Source organism: Plutella xylostella, chromosome 10, assembly GCF_932276165.1.
Source record: "Plutella xylostella chromosome 10, ilPluXylo3.1, whole genome shotgun sequence".
Lineage (NCBI taxonomy): Eukaryota > Metazoa > Arthropoda > Insecta > Lepidoptera > Plutellidae > Plutella > Plutella xylostella.
This window is the reverse complement of record NC_063990.1, coordinates 8,095,656-8,108,859: the sequence shown is the minus strand read 5'-3', so window position 1 is coordinate 8,108,859 and position 13,204 is coordinate 8,095,656. Positions and strand designations below refer to the sequence as shown.

General features: G+C 47.1%; 1 protein-coding gene across 9 annotated transcripts in view; it reads right to left on the bottom strand.

Moving 5' to 3' along the window:
* Window positions 1-13,204, bottom strand: part of LOC105393657 (mediator of RNA polymerase II transcription subunit 13) — a 59,896-nt gene that overhangs the window by 3,467 nt on the left and 43,225 nt on the right. For 6 of the 9 annotated variants that reach the window (XM_048623692.1, XM_048623695.1, XM_048623697.1 and 3 more), the window contains 16 exons: window positions 12,532-12,691; window positions 12,103-12,222; window positions 11,380-11,577; window positions 10,848-11,028; window positions 10,259-10,491; window positions 9,559-9,763; window positions 8,338-8,497; window positions 7,737-7,877; window positions 6,069-6,933; window positions 5,427-5,612; window positions 4,636-4,862; window positions 4,208-4,353; window positions 3,712-3,877; window positions 3,281-3,392; window positions 2,548-2,814; window positions 1,974-2,224 (listed from right to left, as the gene is read on the bottom strand). In XM_048623692.1, the coding sequence (XP_048479649.1) occupies window positions 1,974-2,224; window positions 2,548-2,814; window positions 3,281-3,392; window positions 3,712-3,877; window positions 4,208-4,353; window positions 4,636-4,862; window positions 5,427-5,612; window positions 6,069-6,933; window positions 7,737-7,877; window positions 8,338-8,497; window positions 9,559-9,763; window positions 10,259-10,491; window positions 10,848-11,028; window positions 11,380-11,577; window positions 12,103-12,222; window positions 12,532-12,691 (3,618 nt within the window). The remainder of the gene's footprint in view (window positions 1-1,973; window positions 2,225-2,547; window positions 2,815-3,280; window positions 3,393-3,711; window positions 3,878-4,207; window positions 4,354-4,635; window positions 4,863-5,426; window positions 5,613-6,068; window positions 6,934-7,736; window positions 7,878-8,337; window positions 8,498-9,558; window positions 9,764-10,258; window positions 10,492-10,847; window positions 11,029-11,379; window positions 11,578-12,102; window positions 12,223-12,531; window positions 12,692-13,204) is intronic. The other 3 variants (XM_048623693.1, XM_048623694.1, XM_048623696.1) reach the window with 3 other exon arrangements.

Sequence of the window (13,204 nt, the reverse complement as noted above, 5' to 3'; positions counted from 1 at the left end):
ATGAAATTAGGTATACATATGGTCTAGACCCTGAGAAAGAACATAGGCTACTTTTTATACCGGAATTTCCACAGGAAAACTGTTTAAGGCGAAGCGAATATCACGAGAATAGACTAGTGCTTATATAAAAATAATGGGTCCAAACCAAGTCCAAGTCTTTACTTCTGTTTTTTTTCAAGAAAAATGAATTAAATACATACAGGGTGACTTTTTAGTCATTAACGAAAATTTTTCCATGAGTTAGGTATGTACAATAGAGTCGATTTCAATGAAAAAATTAGTAGGTAAATTTTTCATGATTTATTTTTTTTGTATCCCGAAATATTGGTAAAATATGGTCACTGAGTCACTGAGCAATAAAAGTTAAAAGCGATAGGTTTCTCACGATACAAACAAAGCCGAAATTAGACCTTATTGCCGCCATAAACCAATAAACTCTCGTTTAGCGTGAGAAAGGGGCGGAGCTTCATTTTGCAAAGGATGCCGCCGCTAATGGGTAATGCGTCATCGATCTGACGTCAGTCGCCTGCGCACCGCCGCGTCACACGTGTCTCTGTTTACTCAAAAACCTTTTTTCTTTCGACGCGCGCGCCCCGACCCCGGGCCGACTTGTGTTGTGTTTGTGTGTGTGTGCTAAATGTATTCTAACCAAGAGTAGGAGTAGGTATGTTGAAGAGTCCCAAAATCTCGCAGACCTCAGAAATAAGATAATTGTCGCTTTCGAGGAAGTGAAAAATTACATTGTGGTGTTAAATAAATTAAAATACAATGAGTTGAAAGTGTTGTGACTAGAGATGCCACGAATATTCGGCAAGTATTCGGTATTCGGCCTATTCGGCCACTTTTTTCAGTATTCGGTATTCGGCCGAATAGTAAGAAGTATTCGGCCGAATACCGAATACTTTAAAAAGTTGCAAATATCATACAAAAGGGAATCAAAAAAACAATTTAAGCGAAACATTTCATTATCAATCAATAATTAATTGCGAAAACCTGAATACAACATCGCGCTTGTGACGATTGCGCTTTTCTTAATAAAATATACAATATGTGCTACTGAGACACAGGTATTTTTTAAACAAAATATATAAGGTTTGGCTACTGATTCGAGTTGGTTGACCACCAGCACGGATCTGCCGTAAGATTAAGAAGAACATACTTTAAATAAAACTTCAACTTATTGAATTATACTGGATCACCTGCCGAATATTCGGTATTCGGCTGAGAGCGCCGGCCGAATATTCGGTATTCGGTATTCGGCCAAATCACTATTCGTGGCATCACTAGTTGTGACGTGCCATACTTTGTGTAGATGTGTAGAAGGGACTCCACTTCGAACAATTTGATACTTCATCAATTGTTCATCACTTACAGTGATTGAGGAAGTGTGTGCTAATTACGGTGTTGCGGTAAGGTCCCCTTGGATTTGGATTTTTTATTGCAATTTGACGGTTGTAACCCCTTGAAAGTATGGGGAAAATCATTGAGCAACTTATGAATTTATTTGAAACTAGCTGTTCCCGCGAGCTTGGCTTCGCCTTAAATAGTTTTCGTGTGGGAATTCCGCGATAAAAAGTAGCCTATGTTCTTTTTCAAGGACAAGACCATCTGTATACCAAATTTCATTCAAATCCGTTCAGTAGTTTTGGGCGTGAAAGAGTAACAGACACACACAATTACTTTCGCTTAGTTAGGATTCGCGGGCAAGTGGGCGTGGCCAGACGCGCTACTCGCGCTACTCGCGCACGGTGACCATGAGTCTTGGTTTTCTGGAGAAAACTTTGAGTGCCAATATCTTATAATTTTAGTACTGAAAGGTACTGAAAGAAAATACACGTAAGTTATATTTTTAACCAAGGAATGTTATATTACAATTTCGTTACTGACTAAAAAGTCACCCTGTATAATTATTTTATCAAAACAACAATCGTCCCCTAATAAAAATCTCGATCGAAATAGAAACGCAACATTACCTAAGCACATCGGTAGTGAGCTGGCTATCCAGCGGATGCGTGTGGTGCTGGCGCTGCGTGAGCGAGGTGAAGTCGTCGGCGGACTGCAGCGTGCCGGCGTGCAGATGCAGTGCGTTCTTGAGGAACGCCGGACACGAGTCCTGCAGGTGCGCGCAGCCCGCCCACCACCAGGGCGGCATGGCGCCCAGTGGAGCTGTGGAGACTAGGTAGCCCAGGGCTAGAGGTTGCTGGAGGACGGTGCCGACCGCTTCCTGTTGGGGGATGGTGCGTTTAGTACTGTTTGCAAAGTCTTAAGAAATTATAGGTAAGCTGAATTGATTTTCTACGTCATTGAACTTCATTAAGGCGTGAGGTGGCCATAGTTGGAGATGATCGATCGAGCCTCCCTACATAACTTTGAGGGCCTCAAAACTACAATCACAGTCAACAACATCACATTCAAAACGTTTATTTCATCAGACAAATAGCAATAATTTGCATCTACTCTCCAAATGCAACCTGCTTTCTCCATTGCTTGAAAGGGCGTTCACCAGCCCAAGCTAATTTTTACGTAAAAAAGAAACATCAAACTCACCGCAGCCTGCTCATCCGGCTCATATCTGGCGTTCCCGTGCTGCGGCTGCCGCTGCGGGCTGCCCTCACTCGCCGCTTCATCTTCTCTCCTCGGACTGTTCCTTGGCGAGGTGGCGGCCACGCCGAACATGTCGAACATGTTGTTGATGAACAGCTCCGACATGTTCATGTTGTCCTCGCCCATCTCCTCGCCCATCACGTCCACGCCGAGGAAGCCGAGGTCCTCGTCGCCGTTCGCTAGCGGCTGCTCGAACGGCATCTGGTTCGACTGTGGGTGGGTTGGTGAGGGTTTAGTTTTGGTATTTATGCCTATACTAAGGCTGGCTTTAAGACAAAGTGTTCCGATGATACGGAGCAAAACATTATAGGGTGTTTTAATACCGTGTAGATTTCATCACGCACGCAGGATTGACCCGTACGCGTGACATTCGCAAGTGTTATTTTCATACAACTATTTATTGTAATGTGTGGAATACGCACGCGGGACGCGGCAAAATGGCATGCGAATCCGCATGATTGATGAAATTCAATCATATTAAAAAAATCTAAGCGAGGCATATAGATAACAAGCTTCTTAACTTGAAACAATAGAGTTACAATATTATGACTTATTTCGTCTTTTAAACGACAACTAATTAATAAATGTGTGGAAACCTTTAAAAAGAGTCAATAAAGTACTAAGTATACTAATTAGAGCTGTTGTAAGTAATCTCCGTTGTAAAGTTAGTACAAACCTGAGTAGTAGCGGAGGTGGGGAACACGAGTATGTGCGTGGCGGTGACGTCGCGCGGCGTGTGCAGGTGCGACTGTATCGACGCCTGCGAGAACCGCTCGTCCGGGGTGAATCTGCAAACAACAACAAATATGTTAGTTAATGTGTTTCAATAGGTATATACAATAGGTATACGGCAGAGAAATCTGACCCCTCTCAGAAGCATTGTTACTATGAGAGGGGGGGTCAGGTTTCTTTGCAAATGACCGTACGCAAATTAACTGATACATACTATTGTCAGCATATGGAATATAATGATATCGAGGGAGAAAACCTTTGGTGTCTGATGGAGTCAACAATGTTTGGATGCTATCAGAGCATTACCACAGCAAAACCCTATGTCCCATGGCCAGTAAATAGCATATCTATAGTGAGTGCACACTGTGACGTCACCTGTCGGCCATGAGGCGCAGGCACGAGTCGGGCTCGGTGGACACGAGGCACGCGGACAGGATGCACGGCACCCCGCCCGGGTACAGCACGGAGCACGAGCCGCATATCTCGCGGAGCACGTTGGACGCGCGGACCAGGTTCTTGCGAGACAGGAGCCAGCTCCAGCCTGGGGGATAGACAGTTAATTAGATTAAAAGTTCACAAGTTTTACGAAGGTGTCGCTGTTGTGGTCAGTAAATAACGAGCTTGATAAAAAACAAAGAGATCTATCAAAAATGTCCAGATTCGGGCAGCGGGAAACTTTAAACGACCCAATCATTTCGACCAACGTCGTGTCGCTCAATTCACAATCAGTTTGACTGCTGAATTAAACCAGTATAATATATCTGGGGTCACGAGTCGCTCGACAAATTGGTCCACCATTGTCGCTAATCGCAACATTCAGCTCACAAACCAGAAACGCAAGCAAAAGATCAAAATGTCCAAGTAAACCTACCTTTTAGTTCCCCATGTCCGATCCGGCCGACCCTGCCGACGACGAGGCGCCACGGCTGCGCGGACTGGCTCATCACGCCCAGCGTGAAGTCCATCAGCTTCGTGAGCCCGAGCCGCCGCGCCGGCGCCGCGCGTCTCCGTCGCGATCTGTAGAAATAGTTATTGTTAGTAAGGATTCATAAATATTGAGGCAATTAGGAAGAGAAGTATGGTTACCAACAAGACAACATATCTGTCGAAATAGCGATAAAGAGGAGAAAACAAACAGGCAATTGTAGGGAGGGACGCAGAGCACTGTGTTGTGAAAGAAAGCCCATTAAAGAAAATGTCTGAAGAAATGTCCTTAGGTGAACGAAATTTAACACATAATTACCCAAAGTTTATCGTTATAACACATCCACACTTATTACATCACATCGATCAACATACCTGTGTGGGACGTGCACATCAATAGCCGTGGTATCCCTCAGCTCGCCCCTCGCATCAGTAGCAGCCGCCAACAGCCAGCGCTGGTCGTGAGACAGGCAGTACGACAGGAACAACACCGCGCCCGCGTCGCCCGCCTGCCCCCAGCTGTCCGCCATGTCCTTAGTGGCTCTGGGTGGCGCTAACACCCACAGCGGGGAGAAGAGCTTGTACGGGAGACGGTTCTTTTCCTGTAATGGTTATGGGTTGGTTTAGTAGATTGTTATTAGACAGATTCAGAATATCAAATATTCAGTATATAAGCCATAGGTCACTCAGAAACGTTCTTCTCTAAGGTTACACTTCTTATTTTGAGCATGTTTGTAACGAACAAACACTATAGCTGGACTGGTTTTTTTTGGAAAAGAAAAGGCAAGCTAGTCAGTCCCACTAACCAGGTCAATACATTACATTAGGTACAGTTGAAACGAAAGGAGGTCGTACACCCCGACATAATATAAGTAGATCGTGACCGCCAAATTTCAGTATTAATTGAACTTTGACCCTATTCGGAATTTTATGAAACATTATAATAAGTAATTGATAAGTAATAATCATTCTTTAGTACACTTGACCCTATCTGAACATAAATATTCTTCCACCTAAAGGTTGTCTTGAAAAAATCGCTTTTAGTGATAAGACCGCCTTTTTTGTACCTATGTGTTTATATTTAAGCTTTGTATAATCTATTCTTGTGTACAAATAAAGAATATTCTATCTATCTATCTAATAAGTAGAAAAGACAAAATACTCACATCCTTATTACTCAGAAACAGGTTGGCATTAGCCGCAGTCCCGAAGCCGGTGAGCGACTTGCCGTTGTTGGTGTGCGTGAGCAGTCTCCTTGCCCCAGTGAATACGGAGAACGAGAGCGAGCGAAGCTCCGAGCGCGCGCCGCCGCCCACGCCCCACGTCTCGCACACGCCTTCGAGCGAGATTATCTGGAAACGATAGAGGATACACATTAGTAGGTTGCCTGTAAGAGATCGCTCTTAGCGATAAGGCCACCTATTGTTCATTGTTCCTAGTTTATAAGTTTTCTTGGTATGTTTTAATTTGTGGTGTTCAATAAAGATATATTCTATTCTATTCTATATTTCCAGTTGTTTTCATTGGATGATTGTTGGTGTATACTGCGATACACGTAACTTGAACAGAAATAGCGACAAAATATTGTGACGCAAAACTAGTGAATATTTGCGTGCAAGCAACGTTGAATTATTCATAAGAAATAAGCCGATTACAGCTTAGGTAATTAATAAAATAGACAGAGGCAAAGAGAGCAAATAAAGTTTAATTCGAACAAGTTTCCGAACTTCTGAAATCACCATTATTGGAAGAATAGCAAACGCCTTTATCATCTACCAATATGTGTGATACTTGTGCATGTGACTGACCTTGACGAGCGGGTTGTGGTGGTGTAGGCGGTCGGCGAGGGAGGCGGCGAGGCGCAGCAGCGCGTGCAGCGCGGCGGCGCGGTGGCGGTGCGCGCCCGGCGGCTCCACCACGTACACCACCAGCGCGGGCGCGCCGCCCTCCTCCTCCTCGCCCGCCGCGCCCCCCGCCGCGCCCGCCCCCGCGCCCCCCGCCGCCGGCTCGGGCTCCGGCTCGCCGGGCGTGGCCGGGTGGTCCGGCGTGGACGGCGGCCTCATGGGCGACGGCGACGGCCGCTCCATGGTGGCGATGGTGGTGCGGTTCACGTCGTGCTGGAACAGCGAGCGGTCCAGCGCCAGGTCCGCGAGCTGCGGCACGAGCGTGGCCCGCAGCGCCTCGCGGTAGGCGCGCAGGTAGTCGTTGAGGCGGCCGGGCGGCACGTCGGCGGCGGCGTCGTCCGGGCCGGGGCCGGGCGCGGCGCGCACGATGCCGTCCCGGGCCACGCGCGTCACGGGCTGGTGGCGCCCGAGCCGGCACGACTCGTACGACGTGGACAGCTCGCGGAAGAACGTGCGCAGCGGCTCGGTGAGCGCGTCGCCGTCGGGCGCGAGCACCACGTAGGCCACGTCGCGCGCGAAGGCGTAGGGCTCGAGGGAGAGGCGCTCCCAGTGGCGGATGGCGTACGGGGAGAGGGAGATCCAGTCGCGGTCGTGGCCCACGAGCAGCGGCGGCACGGGCTGCGGCTCGCACAGGTCCTCGTTGCCGCGGCCCGCCAGCCGGTGGAACTGCCGCCACGTCAGCGGGCCCGTCACGCCGTCCCACATGCGCGCGCCGCAGCACCGCTTCTGGATCGCGTCCTGCAGCAGCGGCCGTAGGCGACGCATCAATCTGGTAAACAACACACAACACATCGGTTATTTTAGTTCATTATTAATGTGAAAACTTATGTTAACGAACAATAAAGAGGGCCTATCACGGGCTAACGTGGTAATTCGATACTGTTTTCATTACTACACAAACATATGGAAAAAGAACAGCGCCAACATAGTCACTTTTGGAACTAACAAATGACAATGGGCGTTTTGGGACCTATGTCCAATAAAGATGAGTCATACATCGTTGGATAGCTCTTTTCAAGTGAGCAAAAAATATTATGACGACAAATCCGTATAAGTTGTCCATTTTGAAATATATTCGTCGGAAGGAAGTATTTTTCTATGGCATTGCACTCTCTCTCCTGATGACAGTTAGGCGTAATACACGTAAACACGTATTATTAAAATGGGAGAAGTTACTTTTAACTGGTTTTATTTACTGAGATAATAAACAAATATAATACTATAATGAATGATGATCATTTTGTTATAAAAGATAAAAATGACTGAAAAAATTACAAAAACATTAAAATTACAGAGATAAAATATAAAAACTTAAAGGTACGATTATTCTGATTGGACGGTTAATCAGGACTAGCGCTTCCGTTATTCATATTCTGCAAAAAAATACCTTTTCAACGACGTATCACTTATTTCTATTGGTGATGGTCCCAGCTTCCATATATTTGTGCTCATCATAATTTGCCTTACATTTTGACAGTGACACTTCACGATACGCAACTTAAACCAAGGTTCAAAAATCTTGTAATCCCTGCACTACTTCAGTGCAGCGATTACAAAACTGTGGATACACACCTGACGACATCCCGGGACGACCTCGGGCCGCGCGCGGAGATGAACGGCCAGCGGTGCACGGCCCCCGCCCCCGCCCCCGCGCGCGCCCCCGCGCTGGCGGCACGCAGCGCCAGGCTCGCCGCCGCGCCGCCGTCTAGGTATCTGACGGAGAAAGTATTACATTAGAAATGTGGTGGTGGTGTTCAGGTGTAATCGTAATTATATTTATTTGTTTATTAGAGACAACCATGAAGCGGCCGTAGTCGAGCGGGCCTCAGTGATCGTAACTGATCGCTGAGGTTAAGCAACAACTGACACGGTCAGCCATTGGATGGGTGACCAATTTCAAGTGGTGCTTTTCTGGCCGCTTCCGTGCTTCGGGCGGCACGTTAAGCCGTGGGTCCCGGTTGCTGCTTCGACAGCAGTCGTTAAGCCTAGTCAGATGCCTTCGGGCGGCTTGAAATCATCTGACAGTCGGGTTGCCTCCTTACCCGACAACTCTCTCAGCACAAGCTTGCTTGTGTTAGGCTTGTGGGGGCATAATATACGCGCTCACGCCGCAGCACGCCGCCAGCATCTGCGGCGCCACGGTGACATATACCTCACACACAGCTACACTTACTCTCGGTGGTTGAGAGGGCGGGAGCAGCGCGGCGCGGCGCGGGCTGCCCGAGCAGCGCGGGGCAGCGCGGCGGCGCACGAGCTCACGCCGCAGCACGCCGCCAGCACCTGCGGCGCCACGTCCGCGAGCCGCGAGCGCGACCACGACGCCGGCTCCTCCGCTGTAAGAGGGGAAGATTTGTTACTGTACTGTGATTTGTTCATGTACAGTGCCGTGCCGGCAAAAAAAATCTTTACATGGCGAATAAAACATCAAAAATACGTTAATCAGTCTTAATTTTGAAGGAGCTCAGGATGTTTATTTTTGAGCTCAGTGGCGGCTGAGACAACACTTCAGCATCGTATCTGTCCTGGATGAAGTTTTTTTGGTGCTCCGGATCCTGGTTTTCGTTCTGGGATAGTTTTCGGTGGCAGTGAGTCAGTGACTTAGCCAATCTCTTTAGTTGATAAGTGGCCTCTCTTGAAACGCCAATATCTTGTGCCATGCTAATAACAGAGTCTCCTTTTTCACGCATAATGGCCCACCTTGGAGGCTAAATGCGGAAAATCAGCTCGCCATGATAGAATAGATAGAACAGAGTCTCCTTTCTCAAGCAAAGTCAGTGTTCGTGCTTTTTCTTCTATTTTAAGCTTCTTCCGACCCATTTTGTGCGATAAAAATGATATTATTGTAATCAAAAGCAATTATTAAAATACGACGCGCTCAAATAACGGACTTTACTATTCAAAATGCACCATACACCAAGAGCGTGCGAAACATACTAATCAAACAAGACGCTGATTGGTTGACGGGAACGTGCTGTAACATCCCCGCAAACCTATCTCTTCGCAGTCACTTAAAACTGAGCAAATGTTATTATTGAATGTTCGCGCCAATTTAACGTAATTTTTTTACCATGTAAAGTTTTTTTTTGCCGGCACTGTACTTATATCAAAGTGACATAAGTACATCGTTAGTCAGCAGTGGCAGGTAGAATGATGAGGCGATTCTTGGGCGGCATATGTTCAGCAGTAGGTTATAAAAGCTTGATGGTGATGATGAGAATTGCGCAACATCCGTACCACCCATATAATATCAGCCGTTATGCCAACAACTCTCCAGTCTTAAAGGAGGTCTATGTCCTGTAGGGACCTATTTACTGTCGGTGGGTGCACTGCTTTCGTTTCCAAAATCCTACCATTCCATCATCCATCCATCGCAGTAAATAAAAACCCAACTCACCCAAGCCAGTGATCTCCATCTCGTCCTCATAGAACAGTCCGGCGCGATGCGACAGTCTCCTGTTGACTATCGCACTGAAGCCGCAGGTACATCGGCCGGGGTCGTCGTCGTGCGGGGCGGCGGGGGACGCGGGGGGCGACTCGCCCGGGGTCATCGACCCGAACAGGTACGTCGCCGCGTCCGCGCCACGGATATTACCTACCACCTGGAAAATGGAATGATATTAGTATGAGGCAGTGGGGAGAGAAGGTGATACTCAACTCGGTCGGTTGCCTTGGCAGGCCCGGAGCTCGATGCTAAATCATTAAGGTACATTTTTAGTGTTTATAGGCTGATTGATTGTGTTGGCAACTGATACGAGTAAAAGGGTTAGTTCTTGGATTAATATCGCGTTTTCCTGCTCTGCGTTATCGCGATTCTTTTAATAGGGTACCAGTTGGGTAGAATATTAAAAAGCAATAAACCAAAATTACTATAAAATATTAACCATTTCAGTATACAGACAATAAAAATATAAATTATGATACAACAAAGACGGGTAGAAAACTTTTGTTTGACACTATCTAACACTAAAGTAACGTTGCATCGCTTCATCTGCCATCAAATTTAACTCTTGCAAAAAAGCAACACTGCTCATTACGTTAGTGCAAAAAATCAAAAGCTTCCTCCCCACGACCCATCAACCACCTCACCCACTAACCTTAGGCCCAGCATTGCACACACACAGCGTGCAACTGTCGAAGTTGTGGTCCCTGAAGATGTTGAGCACCGTGTCTGCCAACAACACATTGAGTAGCAGTGGGCAGGCGGGCGCGGGCGCGGCGGGGGCGGGCGACGCGGGGCGCGGGGAGGGGCGCGCCGAGCCGGGAGCGGAGAGGGGGGCCACGGAGCGCGGCGCGGGCGCGGGGGGTGATGCTGGACGCTTGGAGCCTGCTGTGGGGGAATGGGTTGTGTTAGTAATAGAAGAACATCTTGTTGAATGTGGATACGGGGCTCATGTGGAGTAATTAATTATTGATTGAAGACGGCGTCAACTCTCAGTCTTATAATTTTCATAAGCAGGACAATTTGCGTCCGTTTTATTTGTGATCATGTAAAGATACGAAACTGCGAGATTGTATTTATAAGCCCCTTTAGGGCTGACGCAACACAGTTTCAACTCTCAGAGGTCTTAGTAGTATAGAGGTAAAGTAGGAAAGAGTGCAATTGACATTGCAGCATAGCATTGCCGGAGTGAACATTCTTCATTCATTCTTGGTCAACTCTCGAGAATTATACAGCACAAGTACCGGTGGTGGCGGCGGCGGGCGGCGGCTCGCGCTCGCTGCGCTGCCAGCGCGGGCGGTACACGGCGTGCGACGGCAGCGTCACGGCGCCCGCGCACTGCGACGGCAGCGACGTCAGCGGCGCGTACTTGGACGAGCCCACGTACTTGCACACGGTGGGCGGCTTGAACACGTACGACCAGTCCTGCGGGAGAACAATGTGTTAGTCTGGTGTTTTTATTGATATAAAGGTGGATTCAAAATATAAAGCGGCATTCGAGCGCGGTTTAAACGTGTTACGTGATGCTTGGAGTGGATTAAGCACATTGTGTCGGGCCGCAGCACAAAGTAGCTTGTATGTATTTCATATTTTAAAAATGCGGTTTCCTCATAACCCAGAATTACATCCGCATCAATATCTATCTACGGATAAGTCGATTTGAATGTTTGATACTGATTTATTTCAGTGAAAATTACATATTTCTCCTTATTGTATGGGTAACAAACACTATTTACCTTTGTATACAAGTCTACCAGCCATTCAAAACATCCTCACCTCAATAGGATCAGGCGGCGGCGTGTGCGAGCAGTCGTCCGTCAGCGTGAACCCGGGGCTGGGCTGCGCGTGGGGCTCCATGCTCGGCGGCGTCGGGAACATCTTGCTCAGCTCCTCGGCACGTACTGAGCGCCCGCCGGCCACGCAGCGACTGTCGTCTGTGGACTTGTTGGAGTCCGGCGGCGTTTGGACTTGCAGCTGGAATGAGGGGTTAGAGGTTAGGTGGGGTTGGACGTAGCAAAGATTGAGGAGGTTTTTGTGAGGTGCCTGTGCAAATGCTTAATATACGCGGAGGTTGGATTGTTTTAAGGGTCAATTATTAGTATTGTAAGTACAAATTGTTTAGTTTTTGAATTTGTTTTCAAGTGAAGTATAAAATGCAGGGACACACAAAAGCCAGATACCAAAATTGCAAGAGTAATCAATAGCAATAAATACACAAACCAATTTAGCATGGTAGCGCGTCATATAAGGCACCATGGGACACACAAACGTAAGATAAAATGTGCAAGGACCGAAACACGGAAAGGAAAGTATGAAAACGACAGATCCAATTAACTCTACCCTCACCGCCGAAAGGAGACTAAAGTAATATGGAATCCAGGCATTGTTAAATTTTGCTAGGCCTGAGGAAGACTGGCTGTTTGCCGAAAGGAGGTGTGTTATGCGTCTGTGCTTAATGTTAACTTAGAAGAGTAATAAAGGACAATGGTCAACACTCACAAGTCTTACCGACTCATCGCCGCTGGCGTCGTCCGAGTTGTCAAATATCTGGTCGAGGTCCTTTAGCGTGGGGCACAGGCCGTTGATGGTAAACAGATTCTTGTACTCTTTAACGTCCTCCTGCAAACCACACGGAGGTTAGGACTGAAGGATGAGTCCGCGGCGCGGCACGGAGGCCGGAAGACTTGCTTGATGAGGAAACTTAGCTCTAAGGCTCAAGTGATTGATGGAAGATCGCTCGTTGATATGGAAGAACCTCTGATGAGACCGACAAATGAATACTCCCTCAACGATTTCTTGTGATGGTGATGAAAATGTAACCTAATTATTTATGAATAATGTCGTATCGCCAATGTCCTCAACTCTAACCTTCGTTCACCTACCCATCCTAGCCTAATGAAGTCTTCATCACAATCTTCATTGACTAACCTGTTCTTTCTCCTGCTTGATGTCGTGGTTGAGTCTTGTGGCGGCCATCTTGGTGTGGTCATGGCCTTCATACAGGTCGGCCGTTGACCCCGCACCCAGCGCCATCTCTTCTTTGAAACATGGCTCCTCCGTCTTGAACCGCTTGACGGGATGCTCCAGCCTGAATGGACATAATTATAGTGAATTAGTTTACGTTCTTGGTATTGCTTTTGACGTGAGAACGCGACCGTTAGAAAGCCCCGCAATAAAATGATAAGTAAATAACTATAAAATAAATAATATAAATAAAGTATGGGTTAAGAAAATGAAGAATTTTCATAAAATAATTCAGGTGCCATGCCGTAATATTAATGGACAGTTTAACATACCTGTACCGAGGATGCATTGGACATAAAAGTTCCGGGCACATAAATTAGTTCGTAAAAATTTATCATAATACATAATTACATGTTATGTCGCAGCTAGCTCTTAAATGGCGGTGGGAAAAAAATAAATAAAAGAAAATTAAGTTTATTTAGCGTACAACTTTATTAAATTTCGTGGGGTTGCCCTACACTCGGGTTCAATCTCTCCGTACGGCTATTACGGTCAGGTACTCCCCTTAGCCGCCCAGGAATAACGGGACGTCTTCTCGAGGCGGTAAATAAGCGTCGTGGGTAACGAACGGCTCCGT